The following is a 22521-nucleotide window of genomic DNA, read 5'->3' as shown; positions in this document are numbered from 1 at the left end:
ATAGATTTTCATTGTAGAGTTAAAGCTTCAGAAATTAAAAAATGAATTATGCTATACACTTGACACATTTTCTGCTGGCCACCATGTTTTTGGTCAGCTTTTCTGCTCTGTTAATGGTAGAAATGACTGTTTTCAGCTTTTCTTGAGCATATTTTTAAGGAAATAAATTGGCTTCCTTGTTTTGCTTATAGCTCATTCAGAGGAGGGAGTGCATAAGGTTTTTGGGTCATCATTTTATTAATTTTACTTATGCAAATCAAATAGCTATGTTACAGTACTTAAATCAAGTCTACTTAATTAAAATTACAGTAGCTGGTTTATTAACCACACAAAACTGTATTATTTAAGTTCCAGGATCCATTTTAATTGTCTTTAAGGTTAAATTGTTAAAAAGATAGTCTGTTCAGTACTGTGTTGAAAGCACTTTCCGAAAGTGGTAAAAAGCAAGTGCTGTGGAATTTGATCAGTAGTACATCCAGAGCTTGAGTCTATTAATTCTGCAATACCAGGCTCAAAGACTGGGAAGTCTGTAACTAAATGTAGAGGTCTACATTGCAGATGTCTGCATCTCCTCTCAGCTGCCTCTACAGTCAATCGAGTTGTAGTCAGTGTGGTCAGGATGTAGGGCATGATTCATCTCATTTTACCAGAGAAATCAAATTAATCAACCCCTAGAAGCGTCTGTTTCTTTTCCACTGACTATAAAAGGAGCCTGACTAACTCAGTGGTGGATGTTGTTTCTGTAGGCATCTAAAATTAGGTGAGATAGATTCCACAAGAAGTATGTGGTGAGAGGGATGGAATGTCTGTGATTAATGGCTAATTAGCAGTGGCCTTTTAAGCAGATCTCAAGTAAGGCTGGTATAATGATAAAGCTGGAGAAATTATTCCAGAATTAGAGAATTATGTGAGCTTCATACACGTTTCAAATTTATCATGTTTACTGATCCAAGTGTTGAAATGAGACCTTTTTTTTTTCTGAGAGGCATGAGTTTGTTGCTATGAGTTTGTTCCAATGACCCTGAAGTCTCTTTTAGAGTCGCTTTTCCCTATGACAGTATCTCCATGGTGTATGGCCTGGAGTCTTTGTTTGGAGATGTGACTTCTGGTAAAATTCCTAACAGTTCAGCAAGCAAGGCAGGTAGCTGTGTGTCTCTGTGTCTGTGACCTGTCTTTATTTACCACTTGAGTAATCCTCATCTCATTGGCAAAAATTATCAGCAGTGATTGATTCTTCCAGGGCATTGACTGAAAATTGAATAGGAATATGACCTACAGTGTGTCCTGTTAAAACACCCTGAGAAACACTGATTAGATCAGTATACTCCATTTCTGCTTAATTTTTTAAACTTGTTGATAAAGCAGTTTCTGGTCTATTTAATGTATCATAGTGATTTTTGTATTCTTCTAAGTCATTAAAATGTGTATATAGTACTGTGTCAAATGTGTTACACCTAAATAAGATTCGCTTTTATAATCTGAATTTGTAACTACAACAAAAATAGCATATTGCTTTTACATATGCTGTTCTGAATTAAGTTCCCTTAAGGTCTTTAATTCTGAGTCCTGTAAAACATGGCTTTGTTTTTTTTGTTTGGAATCAGTGACACCTAACTGGCCTTCTTTTTCATCCTGCAACACAAACACAACTAACCAGATTTTTAGATGTACGTTACCGGAACTTGCTGGTCTAAGAAAATCAGTCTTTAAGAACTTACAGAAATCCTGAGCTGAAGTGACTTACTTTGTCCTTTTCTGCACAAGAACTGAAAAATCTACCTTTTCCATTCGGTGAGGAATCAGTACCATTGATTGGTAAGGTTCCTCCATATTTTTCACATTCCTTATTTTGATGTAAAATATCAAGAAAACACATTTGTGTCATTCATTTAATGTGTTTTTATTCATGCAATATTACAAATAAACAAGCTATAAAATTACAATAGCCTCCCTTGTTTTTTTGTCATTGCAATAAAAATAAAGAGCTCATACAACTTCTGAAATCCTAAAGTAGCTGGTTTTGTTTATTACAATGTTGAAAGGGATTCTGTTGGGCAAAAAGAGGGTTTGCTCTGCATTCTGTTATCAAATCTGTGCAACCTTTTTAAAAACTTATTAACAGGTATCTAATATTTGTTGCTTTCCTTCTCCCAGATGCCCACATTGCTGTTGAAATGCATGCAGTATTATCTGGAGCATGTCTCATTTTCCTTTTTTCTGTCTCTTATCTTTCCTTCTGCTTTCCAGTGTACACGATTCTGTCTAAGGTGCACTCTGATCGGAATGTATACCCTTCTGCTGGAGTTCTTTTTGTTCATGTTTTGGAGAGAGAGTACTTTAAGGGGGAATTCCCTCCGTACCCAAAGCCTGGTATGGGATGCTAAGATCTTCCATATTATATAAAAATGTAGGGGGGGAAAAAATAATTTAAAAATTCAAGTCTATTTAGCAGACCTTACGGTTCAGCATCTAACATACAAAGGACAGGCTTTTGTTTCTATTGAAATATCTTCAAATGAAACCAAATATGTGGTCATACAAGTTTAAAATGTTCTGGTTTGTGATCGTCATTTGTGAAAAAATGCATAGAATTGTGTATTGTGAAAAAACGGGCTTAATGATTTGGGAAGGCAAAATAACACATTATATATCTAATATTTTACATTAAATGCAAAATTGTGGAAGTTTAATTATTATGTCTGTTAACAGTGCCATTTATCTATGGAAGTTTAAGTAAAATATGAGACTACATAAGGAAGTTTTCTTTAATTTGAAACAAATATTCCTTTGGATTCAGCCTTCTTCCTATGTTTAGGAACAGTTTAACGTTAGTAAGTGGTTTGTTTTTAGAGGAAGAGTTGTGATTTCTTAAGTATGGTCTTTTGATGTACACTAAGGTAAAGCTAAAGGATTGACCATTGGCAGGTGAATATGTGTAAACAATCTGGGGTGGTTAGAAGACAAATAGAGAGCATTCTGTCCCATGTGCTTATCAGCAATGGAAATGAATAATAACAATATCCTACTTATATAAATTTCCTAATTTCCTATAAAAATGGGAAAAACCTACAATACATGTGCAGTGCACACATAATCAAAACCTGTTTCATTAATGAGCTTTTGAATGGTTTTGAAAGTACTATTTTCAAAACTCACTTTAAAATAAAAATAAGCTTCTGGTAGCATTGGTTAAATTTTGTCATGAATATAACAAAATGTTTAAAAAAATTTCCTCTCCTTGAATAATGGATGTTTATCCTGACTTGTATACCTGAGTCTTCATTTTATGTAACAGTGACTGGCAGGGTACAGTTTGTCTCTGCCCTAGTTTTCTCCCAGTTTTGGTACATAGTTGGTAGGAACCTGGAAGTTTTACCAATGATGGATTGTCTTTTGAATCCCTACAGCCCCAGTCTTTCTCGACATTCATGTGATTCAAAGGCAGGATGAATCTGATATCAGATACTGCTGAAATTGCTGTACCTGTAGACGATTTTGATCATACAAACAATTCGTTGTAAGGCCAGATGTTACCATGGTGCTTTTACTTTTCCCTGCTGAGATGGATTGTTAGCATGGCCTACCTTGACGAAGGACAAAGCAGAGTGTGTAACAGGTGGCTTTCAGAATTTTCCCCAAATCATTTGCGGTGCTTGGAATTTTATTATGAATGCAACAGATTAGATTACTGGGACATCCCAAGAGAATTGTGAGGACAGTTGTGCTAGACCCTGGTGGTGGTCTGGTGTGGTTCTGGTCCCTTTCACCCAGCCGGGTGTGTAAATATGTACCCGAAAACTACTTACCCTTTGGCAACAGGTCTTGGTGTCTTTGTTCCTCTCTGGAGGAGGTGACAGCTTTTCTTTCTTCCCTGGGCTCAGTTTCTGCCTTCTGTGCCAGCCTGCCTGTTTTCTTCACTTGTCACTTGTTCTACAATTGCTGGTGTTGCCCTTTCAGAGGCGGAGCCAAGTGCAGAGCAGTTTGTGCAGGCTCAGAAACGATTTGCCCAAGTTCTGTGCCTCAGCTGTAAGGTGCTCACACCACAGTGGTGAGGATCTGGGAGTGCTTAGAGAAGCTACAATAAACAGAAGTAAAATCTGGCCATTTGGAAGAGTATCAGTAAAAAACATGAGAACTGTTGTACTTGTTTTGACTTGAGAGGTTTTTAGAGATTGCATCTGGACCATTGTATTTAGTAGCCATCAGTGGATTAATTCTGCAGGAATGTCTGAATGAATTTGTTCTCTAAAGAAAGACTTACTGCCGTGCTGTTGGCGCTACAGACCTGTGCATATATCCTGATGCTAACAGAAGCTTTCAAGCATTAATGATTATAAAGCCACTCTTTACAGTAAGCCCTCCCACACACATTGGGTCTCTAGAGCCATAATTAAAAACATAAGTAAAATAAAGCTTTTTGGGAACTGAAGGACAGACCTTTGTGCTTTTGTCAGTAAGGAGGCTAGATACTTCAACTGAGCTCTAAAAATCAGATCTGCTAGTTAATGAGTACAGGCACTCAGTTAGCCAGCAGTCTAGGAAGTACCAGTACATTCATCTCTCCAGTCAGTTACACTTCTCAGATACAAATTTCTTAATACTTAAAAGTGCTAAGTAGGAGTTCACATATTTCTGATGGTAAAGGTTGGCAATTTCTTTTTTTTTTTTTCCTTTTCTTTTTGGAAAGGTTTAGAAAACATAATTGGAAATCAGAATAAGACCTTCTAGTGGAAATATAAAAACATGTAGCATTTTCTTGCAAATATTCTAATATATTTTTTCTTACCTAGGTGAAATAAGTAATGATCCTATAACATTTAATACCAATTTAATGGGTTACCCTGACAGACCTGGATGGCTACGCTATATACAAAGGACACCATACAGTGATGGAGTGCTGTATGGCTCACCAACTGTAGAAAATGTGGGCAAACCAACCATCATTGAGGTATTTTCTTTCAAAAATTCAAAAGGATGTGTTTTGGCTTAGACTATGATTCAGAACTGTCAATAAGTATTGCCTCTTGGCTTTTTATGAAAAGTTAATTACAATAATTTAAAAGAGCTTTTAAGGCAGGGTGAGGGACTTGTGACAATAACATTTTCTCTTAGGTACCATTATATCCTCTTTTGAGAGAATGCCAAGTAGTATGACGTTTTGGGTTTTTCTTTTAAGGTATAACTAGTAAGTAGCAATAACCAGTTAAGCTTAATATTTCTAGATTAAATAAATTTTGATTCTTGCCCTTCATCTTGCTAAAAGACATTTCATTTCAGTAAATTATGTATATATTAAAGTTTTATTCAAAATACAGGGCAAAAAGCTTTGTAAACAACTGTACTTGAAGAGTAACTGAATTCTGAATTTTGTAATGTTCATCCCTAAGTATGGGCCAGACTTTTCCCCACTGGAAAATACAGTGTTCAGTCAATAAACAGGTTTTTTGTTTTGGTTTTTCTTTAATAATTAAATTATTTTTCATCAAGTATTCCCTAGTTCATTATTCCTGTTTATTGATAGATTTATTTATAATTAGCACCTATATGTATTTAAATATATTCTTACAAGTGTAACAGTGACAAACCCACCACTTTGTTTTTGACAATTAGCTATCCCAAATGTTTAAAAGAACCAATTATTCCTTGAGCAGCAATTGAAATGGAAAAAATTGCATTTTCCCCCATGTGTACAGTGCACAGCAGACTGAAGCAGACACTGTGCTTCGCAGTGTTAAGTAGAAAACTGCTCATTAGCTTGCTCATTTTGCTGTGTGAGCAGTACATTTGTCTTAAACCTTTGGTAAGTTGTTTTGTTTGTCTGTTTTTTAAATAGCATTTGATATAGTTTTTCTCCCTCAAGAGTAACATCTCTAAATGTTAAGTTATGCTGTAGATAATTTCACCTGTGCTTCATTTTGTCTATCTGATTCAGTTGTGATTCCAGCAGGATCAATCACATCTGTAAAATTAATCATTTGCAGAAGCACTTGCAGACTCCACTTAGCTTTCTGTAGAGGAAACCATTATTTAAAATTGGCCTTTTAAAATGGCATGTGCTTTTAGATTCTTGGATCTATAGCAAGCCCTCTATTCTAAGCATGACCCCAAGCCTGTATTTGAACTCAATTTGCCCAGCATACAAATTAATTCATTGCAGCTTTTGAATTAATTCTGTAGTATGTGTGGAGGGAAGATGGCATTTGATCTGCTCACTAGTGCCATCTGAGAAGAGTGGTTGCATATTCCTGGCCTGAATATAATTTTCGTCATGTCATAATTCCTGCAGTGATGTCATGGATAGGTCAATTAATTTGGAGAAACCTCATGATTAGAAGAGCCTCACATTATGCAGAGCACTGCAGTAGAGCAGGTAACATTCTTGAACTTGGTCCCCTTTGAAGCTGTGCAAAGACAGTTTGTGTCTGAATGAACACTGAGCACAGAGACAGTCTCTGTGACTGATACTTGGTACAGGTGCATGGTATTCCCTGGCAGCTCTCACTGCTGGAGTGCAAACTCAAAGTGGGTACATTTGTGTTTCTTTATAGAGCTTGTACAACCAGAGAATTAGGTTTTCTGTGTATTAATGTTTAAATGTTAATGTTTAAACTACAGTTCAACCCTTTTGAAAATTTAACAGAATTGAGGATTGGAAAAATCTCAGGATTTTAAAATTAGTTTTATAATGAAATTGTTATGTTACAGAAGATGTAGTTGTGTCAGGTAAGATTTTCCCTCTCCACTTAAGTGAATCTGCAGAAAATACTCCAGAGCATTTTCCCTTTTAATTTAAATCCCATAAAAAAACGTGCAACATCTATTACTTTTGCTTCTTTAATAATGAATGCCACAAAACTTTGTAGCTCTCTTTGCTGAGAAGCAACATAGTTCTGTCAGGGTCACCACTCCTCTGCCTCTTCTTCCTCTCTGAAATTAATGAACTAAAGTCTAAGAGTAGGAAGAAAGTTTGTTTTTTTGATTTGTTTCATGAAAGATTTATCATCCTTCAGGGGAAAAAAAGTTAAGAAAGATAAAATAATATGTAATTATACTGATATCCAGCCTCACTCTGTATTTCTTGTGAATGAGCACATATTCGTATTACAACTTTGGGGTATAGTACAGAGGAGTAACCACTCGTGAGCATTTCAGGCATCCTGTACATTTAAATGGTAAGATTGGTATCCTTATGTTTTTTGATCATGAAGGTGTAAGCTTCCAAAAATTAGTCATTAATGTTGCAGCTACCTACTAGCTTTCAGTTCCCCATCAGTTACAGATTCCAGGATTTTTTAAAAAAACTGCTTGTGTTGGAGCAGTGCTTGCAAATCCATTAATGGAGTATGACTTTACTGGGGCTAAAGCTAAAACTAAACCCCAATCCCAAATATTAGAATTGCTGGGATCCCAACACTCTTTCCTTTAACTATCTCTATCATGTTTACTTCCCCAGGAGCTGTCAATGAATGTAGATCTTATAGGAAGGGGGCTGGAGGGTGGATGGAGAAATGGAGGAATTGGTGTTTGCTTTTGATTGTTCTTAAAGATAGATAGCAGGAAGGAGACAATACACATATACGGCAGAACACTCTTATCTGGACCAAAATATATTATTTCCTAATATATCCCTTGAATAATTGCATTCAACTAGTTCAGAAAATTCCCATATCCTTACTTGAAGGTACTGCATCAAATTAATTGACCTTACCTTTCCAATGTTATATGAATAATGAATGTTTGTACGTTTCAAAATAAAGAGGCAAAGCATTTAAAAGGTGATAAGGACTTCTAAATTATCAAATTATTTTTCACTGATGTTTTATTTACCTGATTTTCATATTTGCATTGTGTTTTGTAATCATGTCTTTTTCACTCTAGATCACTGCATATAACAGGCGTACCTTTGAGACAGCAAGACACAATTTGATCATTAATATTATGTCAGCAGAAGGTATGTACAGAAAATAGCAGATTGTGTTTTGAACTGAATAAACAAAACCATCTTATGGGCTCCTGTACTTTTCAGATTAAAAAATACTGTAAGATAGTTGTCAGGTGTTCAAGCTAAATGCAGGAGCATAAAGTGGAAGAGAATTTTCCCTGTGTTGATTTAATTTGTTATTTTTATCTTTTTATCCAGATTATTTCTGTCAGGAATGACTGTGATTCCTCATCTATAAGGAGTCTCTTTGCCCCCCACCCCTTGATTTTTTTTTTTCAGTTACTTTGAGGTTTTTCTCCTCTCTTTTAAAATTGGACCTTGCGTGAAGGATTTTACTCTATTTCTGCATGTTGTTAGTTTTCTTAATTCTGTATGTTCTTTATGCAGAACAGTTGTATAGGTAGATTCAGAAAACAATAGATTATGGCATATATGGACATGCGTGTCATTAAAATTGGTTCTTTTAATCATTTTTACATATTTACAGGCTAGATTATTGCAGTTGAGAATTCACTGTTGCTGCAGATCAGTTTTGACCCCCAAATTAGCATGAATGTAATTTTAACTGTTTAATGAAGATTTACCAGCTGAGACTCTTCCTCTATTCTGCTCCCTGTCTCCCAGTTCTTTTATAAATAGCCAGTGGTTTTCAGCTTAAGTAACAGCTGATGGTACTAACTATTTAATTAAACAAAATCACATTAGGTTCAAAATGAGCTAGTTCAAATTCAAGATTTTTGGAAAGGTGTATCAACTTAAAAGTGGTACCACATTAGTCATGACTTCTAATTATTGGTTATGAAGCCTTTGTTTAAGGTAAAACTCTTCCTTTTCCATCACAACTAGATTTTCCTCTACCATATCAAGCGGAGTTCTTCATAAGGAACATGAATGTAGAAGAAATGTTAGCAAGCGAAGTTCTTGGCGACTTTCTCGGAGCAGTGAAAAATGTCTGGCAGCCAGAACGCTTGAATGCCATAAACATTACTTCAGCCCTCGACAGGGGAGGGAGAGTTCCTCTTCCAATTAATGACATGAAAGAGGGGTAAGCAGTGCTTTGCTCTTTTCTTTTTTTTTTTCTTCTTACTGAGACGCTTAGTATTTTTTCAGGTTTTGTAGAAACTTTGCAAATACTGCTTCATATTCTGACATTAGACAGGAAAACTTACTGGTGTTCCAAGCCCCCATTATACGGTGGGTTTATCATCTTCGATGCCATTTCAACAGGCAATTTTACAATCCAAGGAACAATGATAAATTCTATTAATTAAAAGACAGTTGGTAGTAAATATGCTTATTTTTAAATTCTAGTCTTACTTCTGAGCAGTCATTTGGCATGCTTTTCAAGTACTTAATACTTCCCAAATGCACAAAACTCAAAATGTTCAAACAAGGCGTGATGGAGCATAGGTTATAAAACCACTTAGATTTCTAAGAGCCTTTAGCATGTATCATGTCATTTGTAGCTGTACACTTACTTAGAGGAATTTAGTGATGTGCTTCAGGAGCACTGTGGACTTCCATCTGGAAGTGTTAAGCTGAGATATCTGGGGAATTCAGGTTACTGAGCGTAAACTGCATGAATGCACTACACCAGTTGTGATTTGTAACCGTAAATTCTGTTCTGAAATATACTGCTTCACTTATAAACTAATAAGGATTCAGTCTTTTCAAAATATGGTTGTGGTAATGCTTTTCCCTGGCAAAGTTATTATTTTTAGTTACTTTTAGATATTTTAGAGTCAAGTAACACCTAAGAAAACGCTGAGGGTTCAACGTCTCAGACATGTGCAGAAAATATTGTTTCAGAGCACTTTTGTGCATCTGCAGTTTCTGAACATATCTAAAGAATTAAAGCAACTTCTGTACTAGCCAGAAGAGCAGAGCCACTCAATAAAGTGGCTGCATTTCAAACATTTAGTTAGATAGTGCCTAATATACTAGATGGCAACCAGCAACGTTCTACATATTTGAAAATGAAAATTAATAATACGGTTAGCATGGTAGCTCTTATTTTATGTCCTGTAATGCTAAATGAAATATTATGTTTACATTCATCTTGCAAATTTTGTTGGCAGTGCATAGCTACGTTATGGAATATTTTAAGAAAAGCTGAGGACTTGGCAGGTTCATATTAGTGTTAGGTTTAGAAATAACTACTTCTTAGTAATTTTATTTGCAAACATGGGAAGAAAGTCTTTTTAAAGATGCTATGCTGAGCAAGCCTTGAAATTTCCTTAAGATAAAATTATACTCTTAATGCCATTTTCAAAACTAGTACTGATTTACCTACAAGAACACCCCACACTTGGAGTTCTGTGACTTTGTAGGAATTGACAGCTCTGATGGTGAGCAAACATTTACATTATGCAGCAAAACAGAATACTTGTAATAAGTAGCTAGAAAAATCCTCTTGATTTCAGTTTGTTGTGTGCTTAGGTGAAGCATACTATTAAAAAAAACCTCTTTAAAGTAATTTTAGTCTTTAAAGCACAGGGGAATGTTACCATGAACAATCATGTTTGGAAGAGGAGGTTATAGTTGATGCATTGTTATGATTTGTGAGAGGCATCCTGACAGTGGGACACTTCTCTCTCTGCAGTGTCTATGTTATGGTTGGGGCAGATGTTCCATTCTCTTCCTGCTTACGGGAAGTGGAAAACCCACAAAATCAGCTGAGATGCAGCCAAGAAATGGAGCCTGTAATAACCTGTGATAAAAAATTTCGTACTCAATTCCACATTGACTGGTGTAAAATCTCTCTGGTGAGTTATTTTATTATTGCATAAAAATTATGTTTGTAGAAGTACAATATTTTATGCCAGACATGATTGAGGTAAGAGTTTTGCCAGCCTGGACAGACAGCTCTGCCAAATCCGCTTAGTCATGACTGATTGATGTTGTTTTCCATCTAGCAGACACTCTTAAGACTGTGAAAGGGTTTTGCTATGTAGGCTAAATTCTGTTTGAGCTGAGCACCAGTGAAACCACGATAGTTGTTTTCAGTAGCAGTGATTTATATCATACAATCATAGAACCATAGAACTGTTCAGGTTGGAAAAGACCCTCGGGATCACAGAGTCCAACCATCATCCCTACTCTACAAAGTTCTCCCCTAAACCATATCCATCAACACCACATCCAAACAACCCTTAAACACATCCAGGGATGGTGACTCCACCACCTCCCTGGGCAGCCTATTCCAGTGTCTGACCACTCTTGCTGTGAAAAAAATTTTCCTAATGTCCAGTCTAAACCTCCTCTGTTGCAGCTTGAAGCCATTCCCTCTTGTGCTGTCACTAACTACCTGTGAGAAGAGACCAGCACCAACCTCTCTACAATGACCTTTCAGGTAGTTGTAGAGACCGATGAGGTCTCCCCTCAGCCTCCTCTTTCTCAAACTAAACATTCCCAGCTACTTCAAGCGTTCTTCATAAGATTTATTCTCGAGGCCCTTCACCAGCTTCATTGCTCCCCTCTGTACTCGCTCCAGCACCTTGATATCTCTCTTGAATTGAGGCACCCAAAACTGGACGCAATACTATATTAATAATTTCTTGCCATTCTTCATTAATAAACTGAATCATGGAATGTGCTTATTAAATTAAATTTGCAGTCCCCATGAAACTGAAAGGATCTTCAGGTGTGCTGAAGGACAGGATAGAATTCAGAAAGGTCTTGAGAAAATAGAGAAACAGCGTTAGGAAATGGTGAATTTCAAAAGGAGCAGCAGAGCACTAGTGCACTAATGTTAGCATCAGCAGAAGAATGAAGAGCAGCTGGTTAGTAGTAGTAGTATTTATCCAGAAAAAAACCTTTGATAGTAATAGTGGCTCATAAACTAATCATGAACCAGCGTTGTCATGCAGTTGTGAGAAGAGCAGAGATCACCCTGGGATGTGTAACAGCAGCAGGTCCTCAGAGCAGCACAGCGTTCTGCAGCAGCCCATGACACAACCTTCTTGAACTGAGCACTGCTTTTGGCAGCATGCCATGGTGACTGAATTTCTGCAGTCTTGGGATCTTCACTGCTGCCAACAGCATTGCTGCTGCAGACTGTAACCTGGTGCATCAAAAGGGAAAAAGGAGCCAGGCTTCACTCTGGCTAATCACAGCCTGCTTTTGTCAAGGAGAGCCATGGGGCAGGAAGTTGTAGAATCATAGAATCATAAAGGTTGGAAGAGACCTTAAAGATCATCTAGTTTCAATCCCCCTGCTATGAGCAGGGAACCCTACCACTAGATCAAGTTGCACAAAATCTCATCCAGCCTGGTCTTAAAAACTTCCAGGAATGGGGCATTAACAACTTCCCTGGGCAACCCATTCCAGTTCCTCACCACCCTTATAGTGAAGAATTTCTTCCTAATTTCTAATCTAAATATCCCCTTCCAGTTTTAAACCATTACCCCTTGTCCTACCACTATCTTCTCTGATGAAAAGCCCCTCCCCAGCTTTCCTGTAGCCCCTTCAAGTACTGGAAGGCTGCTATAAGGTCTCCCCAGAGCCTTCTCTAGGCCGAGCAGCCCCAACTCTCTCAGCCTGTGTTCGCAGCAGAGGTGCTCCAGGCCTTTGATCATCTTGTTGGCCCTTCTCTGGACCCTCTCCAACAGGTCTATATCTTTCTTGTGCTGAGGGTCTCCCAGGATCCATGGGCTGGGAGGGAATTGAGCTCACAACGGAGGAGTGAGTTAAAACACAACCATCGTATCCTCTTCCTCCTGCTTTTTATGAGGTGATGTTGGTAGTTAGCACCTAAATCAAAGAGTGGATTTCAGTTTGTGGGTACTAGATTATGAAAAGAGGGGCAACATAATGCATGCGTCCTCTTCATGTGTCTTTCTGCTAGATTGTCTCACGCCATGTGTAGGCTTCTGTAGGTCACCTTGGTAAGTGCATCGCTGTTTTTAGTGCATTGCTTAGGGTCTGAGACACAGCTAAGCAGGCAGGTGGAACTGGGTGTACCTAACATAAAAGATATAATGAGTGAAGATTACATAAATTCTTGTCAAAATGTCTTGCACTTACATATGTATGCATGCATTTGAAGCTCAAGAAAACATTGTTAGGATTCCATAAAAACCTTTTAATGCATTGCATATGTTTTAATACACCATTTTATGACTTAAAGTGTAAATTATAAAGAAATTACCATCAGTTGCAAGATTTCTCAATTAACAGTGTCAGGCCAAAGGTCAAGGTTTGTAGGCAATATAATTTATTTTCATTAATGATCTGGAGAGAGTTTTAAAACCAACACTGTTAAAATTTAAAAACAACATCTGACTGAAGATAACAAGAAAATGAAGGCAGAAAATGGAAAAGTCGTGTGGGAAAGGCAGTCAATTAAATGCAACATGAAAGTCAGTAGCAAAAAAAAAGGTTGCATTTACAGAAAAATTATAGACTTAAAAAAAAAAAAATTACTTGTGACCAGGAATGCAGCCTTCTGGGAGGAACTCGAATTAGGTAGGAAAAAAACCTTGGAACTCTTTCTGTGACTGACTGACTGACTGGACATCTGATGTTAGGGAGCTTCCAGCAGCGGGTGGGTGGGGGAGGCAGTGGAACTGCTCGGTGCTCAGCAGTTCAGTTCGTGCCTCTTGCTCTTTTGAGCAGTGGCTGTGAAGCTCAGTAGGAAGGAGGAGGAACAGAATCCTGGGTACTCCCCTCTGCATTTCTGCCACCTTTGTACAAGAGAGGGCAGTATTGTTACGTAGGAAGACTAGTGAGAAATGAATTGCTTTGTCAACACGAAACCAGTATCAAATAATTAGTTTGCAATAAACATGTTTCCTGAATTTTTACTTAAATGCTATATGTGTATTATGTCCTTAAAATTAATCTCTAAAAACATACCATCTCTGGCAGGCTTCAAGTGAAGTAATCATAATATAAAACTACTTATCATACTGATCAGAAGCTTTCAACAAAATAGAAGGTTTTATTGGCTTGTTTGTTTTTTTTTTTAAAGTGATTGGATTCAATTCTATATAATTTGTCAAATATGTAATAATGGATTCTTGTAAATGTTATGGTTTGTTAAATACTGCCTGTTTTTACATTCAGTTACTTACATCATGGTCTTTTTTTTGTCTTTTTTTTTTTTTAATTTTATTTTTCTGGGTATCAGGTTGACAACACAAAACAAGTTTCCACCTTTCAGGAAGTGATTCGTGGAGAGGGAGTATTACCTGATGGTGGGGAATACAAGCCACCTTCTGATACACTGAAAAGCAGAGACTATTACTCGGATTTCCTAATTACCCTGGCAGTGCCCTCGGCAATAGCACTGGTGCTTTTCCTAATCCTTGCCTATATCATGTGCTGCCGACGGGAAGGAGTGTGAGTACTTTGACACACTAATAAGTAACTGTAGATTTTTCTAAGCTTATAATGCACAGAAGACTATTTGTTAGAAGAATGCCGTTCAGTTCATTTAAAACAGGCCAGAAGATATCTTGAAATGTTGAACTATTTCTCATCTAATCACATACAGTAATTTCCAAGGGAATGGATACAAGGCCTTTAGTTGTTCTAGTTGGAAGGATTAAAAATCTCAACATACAGACAAAACTCCACAAATCTCCACATGTGCACAACTCTACAAAATGCCCCAAACAAATAAAATACTAATAAAGGATCGTTGGTTCAGGACAATATTAAGTAGTTTCTAAAACCCTAACTTTTATAAACTAAATCTGGTTGAGGAGATGAACTGAATTTAGACATAAAAGGAAAGCAGCAAGTAACGTAGTTTCTGCCATTTCTTACACAAATTACAATTTCATTTTGTCATAGAATTTATTTCAGCCAGAAGCTTGTTCTTTAACTTGCATTTTCGTTTCTGTGTATGTCTGTGTGTCTGTCATCAGTGTCACATCTCTGTGTGTGCGTTCATTGAGGCCTCACCATAAACCCAGTTGCAAATGCTGCCAAGTAGCATTTAGCAATTAACCTTGTCAGCATTTCTAAATCATGTACTATTTTCATCATCAGACAGATTTAATGTTCCAACTATCAATGCTATTATTTAATTCATAAATTTTGTTTTGTTTTTAGGGAAAAGAGAAACATGCAAACACCAGAGTAAGTGTCTTCTTTCCTGTTATTTTTCTTTTTGCCATTTAATTTCCATTCTCAGTAGCTTGTCATGCTTCATACATGTGTGTCATAATCTTCTTTCATTCTCTCTAATCCATGGTTTAACTCATAAATGTGAAAGCTGCTTTTAAATCAGTCTTGACAAGGATAGACCAGCATAAAAAGGGTTTGAAATTAACAACTGTCAATTCAAAATAAAATAGTGCTGTTAGAATAAAAGTGTTAATATATAATTCATACTCCTGGTTATTTGACTTTCCAGCTTTTATCTTAAAGGCAGTGGACAGGAGAACAAATATCCTGGAAGGCATCCAATGCCTATAATATGGAGTGTTTTAAGATTAATCTATGAGCTTTTCATGAATCTACCACAAGAATCAGGAGTTAACCAAGCCTTTTCTTTTAACTGCAGCAAATAAATGGAACACTAGCCATAAGTTGCACAGTCTTGGATCCTATGAAAAAACTTATCCAGACAGCAAAATCTAATGGAATAATTACTGCTTTAAAAATGAAATAAATCCAGTATTTATAAAATTATCTCTATATAGGTTTACTGTAATTGTTGCACCACAGAGCCCGTAGCATGCATCGAAGTCCTTGTATTTTTAAGGAAAACAATAACTGCAAAAGTCTATCTGTTTGGATAGAGCACTTAAAATACATGTTGACCACTTTATTTCCTTTTGAAATAGCATCCAGTTGGTCCATCACAGTGCTATACAGAAATCAACCAAAGAGCTTCGTGACATGTCCAAGAACAGGGAGGTTGCCTGGCCCCTCTCCACACTGCCTGTGTTTCACCCAGTGACGGGGGAGATGGTCCCGCCGCTTCACACCGACAGCTACGACCACACCAGCATGCCACTGATGCAGACCCAGCAGTAAGTGGTCAGGTTTTCATCTGTTTCTTAGTTCTGTGCTGCATGATTTAGCTTTGGGTCCCAATGCTTGACTTCTGAAATGTGTTTACTACAGGGGAGGTATCAGTAACGACCCTGTAGCTGAAGAAGGTTGCTCTGATGTTTGCATTTCAAGCAAAAAGAAAGGCCCGCTGTTAGAAAATTAAATGGCTGTGTTTCAGTCTGCAGACTTGGCAAGAGGTTTGTGTGGAACAGTTCCATATCTGCATATTTTGGAGAAAAACTGCTTTTGACAGAGGAGTTGATTAAAACTGTTCTGTTTTAGACACTCTGCCTCTTAACCCGTGTCTTTGGAGTGCTGGTATAAAACTACCACTGGGTTGGTGGTAGTTTCATACCAGAAAAGCCAGGCTGTGTAAGTAGTTAGTCAGGTACCTGTCACACATGGTTTATGTTTGAAATGTTAACATGGAGCAGAAGAGCATATTCTGTTACACGGACATGACAGGCTTGCCAGTGGAAACACTTGGAGCTCTCCGCCGTTTCTGTTGTTGCAGCCTCTCCCTGAGACAGAAACCAGAAAAGTACTCATTTCTGCTCCTTAAAGCTCAGTTATCAGTAACTTAATGAAACTATTGATACAGATGCATCCAGTGCTTTGCTCATGTTCAGAGAGGTTGGTAGTGCTATAGAAAAAAGACATCTCTGGAAAGGTTGGTTGAGGTGTCTGGAGTTGAGCAGGTGTGAGCAGCAGCCGCAGGAGCGGCTGGTGCTGCTTTCCAGGGTCATGCTGTGACACCAGCTCCAGTGGGTAGCTCCTCAGATGGCAGGCCTGCACAGCCTCAGTGCTGCTGGTCCAGTGCCAGCACTAACTTGGCCCTCATTTGCACGTGCTTGCCCTGAATTCCCTTCATAATGTGGATACAGGCTAGAAGAACATTTTCTTCTCCCTGTCCCAAAGCAAAATTCTCCAGAAAGAACTGCTGTATAAATTACGTGTTGTACAACTGCTGTGAAGTGCTCTTCCCCTGTCTTAGCAGATTCTTCTCTATTCAGGGTATCAATTTTTTATGACTGGGATGCCAGAGCCTGTACTAAGAAGGGCTTTCTTGAGTTGTACATAGATTATTTATCCACTTCACCTACATCGCAACCCCTAATTTCTTTCTGTAAAAAGAAATTAGCTGTTAAAATGGACACTTAAGCAGGCCACACAAAGGTAACTTTACCTTAAAAGTGAACTGGTTCTGTATGTAAAACTAGCTGACCATTCATTCATTCCACAGCCAATAATTAAGTTGCAAATAGTGTCACCTTTTCTGTATTCATCCCTTAGGGAAACCAAACTTTGCATAACATTGGAAAGCTGCAGTGACTCTTGTTACCTCTGGTGTTTCACCAAGTTGGAGCCTTTGAACCTAGTCGATAAGTGAAATAATAGGAACCACCCTTTCACACTAATTAATTCTTTCTTTCTTTCTTTCTTTCTTTCTTTCTTTCTTTCTTTCTTTCTTTCTTTCTTTCTTTCTTTCTTTCTTTCTTTCTTTCTTTCTTTCTTTCTTTCTTTCTTTCTTTCTTTCTTTCTTTCTTTCTTTCTTTCTTTCTTTCTTTCTTTCTTTCTTTCTTTCTTTCTTTCTCTTGGCTAACCTTTTGGCAACTGTATTTGCATAGTGGAAATGGATTATTGCTTCATAAGCAAAAAAAAGAAGTTGAAATACTGAACTTTCATGCATTATATAGTTAAGACTTTGCATGGAAGCATTAAAGATATGAAATCATTTTTTGTAGGAACCTGCCACATCAGACTCAGATTCCACAGCAGCAGAGTGCAGGTCAGTACTGAGAAAATACTGTAACTATTAAGTGGCCAATGCGGAGCAGTCACGAGTCAAAACCCAGTCAATGGGCAGTGGAAACCATTTTCAGATACAGGAAGTATTACAGCATTGTCATTCCAAATTTTTGTTCTGTTTTGTTTTTTGATACAATAGAGAAAATTTTGGGATGGGATTGATTGAACAAGTAGGAGAATGCTACGTTAGGACTGAGCATGAGACACCGGGATCTGGCACAGCTAAGTTAGAAGCCTCCTCATATAAATAATTTTCTGTTACAACACGAAGCTACAGCCAGGTTCCTGAATGCTGCTGCACTGTTCAGATTCTCTGAAACTTGATAGGAAATAAAAATTTCTAATTCCCACCAATACTAGTTAAGCTCTGAAGGAGCAGCTCTTTATGACTGTTACTAAATGCAGAGTTGATATTGGAGAATCCATGGTGAGGCACATATCCATGCTGCAGGCTTCCATATCTTAGTTGTCACTTCCACGTCATTTTCACAAATCCCAGTGTACTGACTGAGGTTGTGAATGATCCCATCAGAGGACTGACTATAGCTGGTTGTTCTCTCTGGTTAGTGTATCAGGTCTGAGAAAAAGTTACAGCCAAAGCCTTGTGAAAGGGCATAAGGATCATACAAGGAAAATGTAGAGGCCAAAGTATATTTTTTGAATATTCAAAGAGATATTTAAGCAAAACTCTCTCTGTATATGTATTCAACATAATATGGGAACTACAGCTCCAGGAGGAAGACCTGTCTTAACTTAGGCGTTATGTAAGCAACTCTTTCTTTTCATTCAAAATCCTTCTTCTTCGTTACTGCTTTCGGGGATGAAAGGAGACTTTCGTATGACAACATTTCAAAGATTTGAGGCAAGTATATAACAGATGCTTCTGCCCATGTGTTTTGGTTTTTTTTGTTATCTGGAAATTAAAACCATATTTATTAAAACAAACAAACAAAACCCAACTGACTGCAGCTCTGCTAGCTTATCTAGTTGTCTGCTTTATTATACATATGCTGGAAATGGCAGATGACCTTGGCAGCCAAAGTCTCAATCCAAAGCCTGCAGCCCTGGTTTGGGTTGACATTTAACATAGCTCTTAACACCCAGTACTGCAGGCATTTAGAAGGCAGAATAAAAATGCCATCCCGTTCAGCTCTTCTGCTGTGACTTTTTTGTCACATGAATTCCAGTCTGTCTTGCAGTAAAAAAGGTGCAAAATCACCTGGTAGTACTGGATGCTGACAGCAGTGAGAAGTTTTTGAAGAGCTATGAAATACAAGCTGGCATGCATTTGCCACTTGCACGTCACACTGAACTGCCATAAAAATACATCTTAAAAATTCTCCTGCATCTCTGTCTTCTGTAGTACATTATTTTGGTAGGATTCATCTGTTCTTACATATTGATCACAGACTGCTGCCTGTGACAAGCTCTCAAAAATTGAGGAGGAAAAAATGTATTTGGGACAGATATTTCCTCCTCTTAGCTGACAATTACACCTTCCTTTGTAACTGCAAGCACTTTTGTTACATGATGGCATGTGCCTCTTGAAGTTTGTCTTCTAAAGGATATCTGTTGTCAGAAGGCTGGATATTTAGAAAGTTACAATTTACAGCAAAATTGAGGCGCTCCTAAGATTTTTTTTTAGTAGCATCCCTACAAACTTAGCAGTCAATTTTATTGATCTGTTCAAATAAGAAGTTTACAGAATGAAAACACCTAAGGCTGAAAAAACTATAGAACTAGACATTCTTTCTTCTTCCTTTCCTACAGAAAATTCCCAATAATATATTCAGGATTATTAACATACTATCAGTCACCACCATGAATAAGAAGATGTTTCTATTTTAAAGCTTCAGGAGACTATGCTTAATTTGAAGAGCAGACCATATCTAATAACCACTCTTTTTCAGGAGCTATCTGAATGCCCAATGATAAAGCCTCATATAAAAGTGCAGATGTAATAACTGACTTAATGCTGGACTATTTCACTAAGTTAAAATATAATTGGGAAAGAATTGTATGAAAGGTGACAACCTGCATTTAACATTTACATTGCACTGCTGAAAATGGTTACTGGTCTGCAGTACAAAAATGTATATTAAGTTTTATAATGGTCTTTCTGTCGATTAATGGGACCATTTTAAGGTGCTTAAATGAAAAAAGTTTATAGGCTATTCCTGTAATGCAAAAGCCTGTCGCATGTATGCTGCATTTGCCCTTCTCAGTTAGTCTCCCCGTGCAGTCTGATCTCAAGCAAGAATTCCCAGTTATAAACATTTTTTCCCAGATCTCTCTCTCCCCAGAAGGAATCAAATCAAGCTTTTTCATGTATATGTTGTCTTTTGGTCCAGGTTGTACTTGCAGTGTTTCTCCAATGTGTCTCTTGATAAAGGACTAATAAATACTATTTATGTGCTGTGCTACCCACTGACAGTTCAATAGTGTTGAAGTGTCATCTACCACTGATGGAGTCCATAAATTCTCATCTATTTGCAGGTAAATGGTATTCCTGAGGAAAGAAAACTAACAGAAGCAATGAATTTGTAATCAGAGAAGGCAGCACATTGTCTTACTTCCTTATTTGTTCTGATTGATGCATGAGTTTTTCTGGTGTGTGTTCTGCATGCCCACAGTGTTAAGATGAATTCAGTGCCAGAGAGTACAATCACTTCCATATAACTAATGTACTGTATCCTTTTGTACTTTGGACATTTTGGACAATTTGTAAACACTGATAACTTTTTATATTTTTTACATTCAGAAAATAATCTTTAAAATATATGTATTAATAAATACCAAACTTTATTCTGTTTTGTGATCTCTCCTGAAAGTTTTAACAGGGAAATCAAAACTTCACAATAAGCACCAGGTTCAAAGGATTTCAGACTGTTTGATGGGATGATGTAATTGCCTTACATTTGCACATGAAAAGCAGTAGTTTATAAGCATGAGAACTTGTGCAATATGATGAGGCTCAAAAATAGCATTCCAGATTTATTAGGCTTTAATTTTTTAAGAGTTTATCAAAATGTTAAGAACAGTTATTTTTGAAACAACCAAACAAAAACCTGAAACTATTCCTGTTGAAAATTGGATTTCTGTTCCTTTACCCTATTTGACAACTTGTAAGCAATAAACCATTTAAAATCTATCCATTCATTTTTATGGTTATGTTAGAAGAAACTGTTCAAAACTACTGTAGGCAGAAATTAATGTCTGCAAACAAACGAGTATATTTTGTTATGGTAACACAGACTAACTTATAAAACTCTTTTAAAGGTCTCTTTAATATTTTTTGTGATATTCTTGATACCCCAACATGGCTTATTTTTTATATCCTCCACATTCTTTGTTCTTTTTGGAGCCAAAAGAGTTGTAGGAGAACTTTCTATCCAATAAACCAAGGATTATTTGGTAGCATCTTAAAAAGGGAAATAAATAAGCATATACTTTTTTGGGAGGTGGTAACTTTGAGAGGCATTTGTCTGTGCAGCCACAGGCTTAATAACATGAACTTTGTTAAAAGGACCTTTACTGATGTTTCCTGCTTTTTCAATATATGGTGATAAATTATCACCTGACACCTTTTTTGCATATTTGAGTTGCATTTTTCTGATGCTTCTTTAAATCCTCAAATACAGCACAACACAGGACTGCAGGGTCTCCAGCTGTAGCAGCTCACACCAGCAGTTCTTGGGGTTTTACCTCAAAGCAATGTACTGTTTTGAGCTGACACAGTCTTTTCTGTCATACTTTCAGAAGCTTTGTGTTCATCAAGCCATGGCATTGTGAGCAGAAAGGTGCGTCTGCTTCAAAATTGCTAAATGCTGGCTAAATAAGGAAATCATAGCTGAGGTGTCTGAGGTCTCTTCTAAGAGAAATTCTGAGTAATTTTGGAATTTAAGAATGAGGCTAAAAAGAAAATGTAAGATAAGGTTATAAGAGTTTGTAGGAAGACCAAAGTAGCCACTGAATTTTTTTTTTCCTTATTTTTTCCTTTCCTTATTATTTTCCTTTCCTTTTTTTTTCAGTTATGACCCTGTTCCTTCAAAACCCAAAAACCTTATTTTGTTTGCTTAAAAATGAATGTAATGATGTGTTTGTAGGCTTGGACCTGAATGCAGCACTTTGAGAGTTAAAAGAAGTCCTGAGCTGCTTTTTAGGCACATTTTGTGCAACAAGTGTGATAACTATTGCAGCAAAGTGTGTGTGTATATATACATGTACACACACTCAGGACGTTGTACATTCTTGTGTATTGTCAAGCCTTAAATGTCAGAGGCTGCCCTAAATGCCAAGCACAACCCACAGAATGTTATCAAATGCATCCAGCCATAGGAATAGGGTCAGTGGATTTATACCATGAAAGGTAACTCAAGTTACAGTCATATAAATTGAAAAATGTCAGGTTCTGAAATATTTGGAATAAAGAGCCATTTCCTAATTACTTTCCAAGTGGCTTGCATCACACCTACCTCATCCAAAAGGTACTAAGGATGAGTCTGCATCAGTCAAGAGACCCCTCCTTTTTCCCAGCAGCTTGAATGGTTATCTGTGAAAGGAGAATTAGAAAAACTACACACTGAGACTAGTAAATTAAAAATTTACATCTGTTATCCAAGCTGTGAAAAATTTGAGTACAATCAGTATTTGGTTTGGACTACTATTTTCAAAAGTATGAGCTGTTGATGCTTTGAAACAGAAATGAATGGAATGGATTTTAAATAATGATTTTTAATGCAATGTAAGACTAAACTCTGTAA

The 22521-nt window shown here is 37.1% G+C and overlaps 1 protein-coding gene across 9 annotated transcripts in view; it reads left to right on the top strand.

Annotated features, from left to right (window-relative positions):
- The window catches only part of SGCE (sarcoglycan epsilon), a 58121-nt gene extending 37081 nt beyond the window's left edge, over window positions 1–21040 (top strand). For 3 of the 9 annotated variants that reach the window (XM_051609334.1, XM_051609327.1, XM_051609330.1), the window contains 11 exons: window positions 2248–2370; window positions 4791–4948; window positions 7879–7951; window positions 8789–8987; window positions 10545–10707; window positions 14073–14284; window positions 15002–15028; window positions 15739–15927; window positions 17695–17738; window positions 18586–18620; window positions 20255–21040. In XM_051609334.1, the coding sequence (XP_051465294.1) occupies window positions 2248–2370; window positions 4791–4948; window positions 7879–7951; window positions 8789–8987; window positions 10545–10707; window positions 14073–14284; window positions 15002–15028; window positions 15739–15927; window positions 17695–17738; window positions 18586–18620; window positions 20255–20305 (1274 nt within the window). In that variant the 3' untranslated portion in view covers window positions 20306–21040. Of the gene's footprint in view, window positions 1–1742; window positions 1816–2247; window positions 2371–4790; window positions 4949–7878; window positions 7952–8788; window positions 8988–10544; window positions 10708–14072; window positions 14285–15001; window positions 15029–15738; window positions 15928–17694; window positions 17739–18585; window positions 18621–20254 lie in introns of those variants that run through there. The other 6 variants (XM_051609333.1, XM_051609329.1, XM_051609335.1 and 3 more) reach the window with 5 other exon arrangements.
- The last annotated feature ends 1481 nt before the right edge of the window (window positions 21041–22521 follow it).

Source organism: Apus apus, chromosome 2 (genome assembly GCF_020740795.1).
Source record: "Apus apus isolate bApuApu2 chromosome 2, bApuApu2.pri.cur, whole genome shotgun sequence".
NCBI classification, from domain to species: domain Eukaryota; kingdom Metazoa; phylum Chordata; class Aves; order Apodiformes; family Apodidae; genus Apus; species Apus apus.
This window is presented reverse-complemented; position numbering and strand designations above follow the sequence as displayed.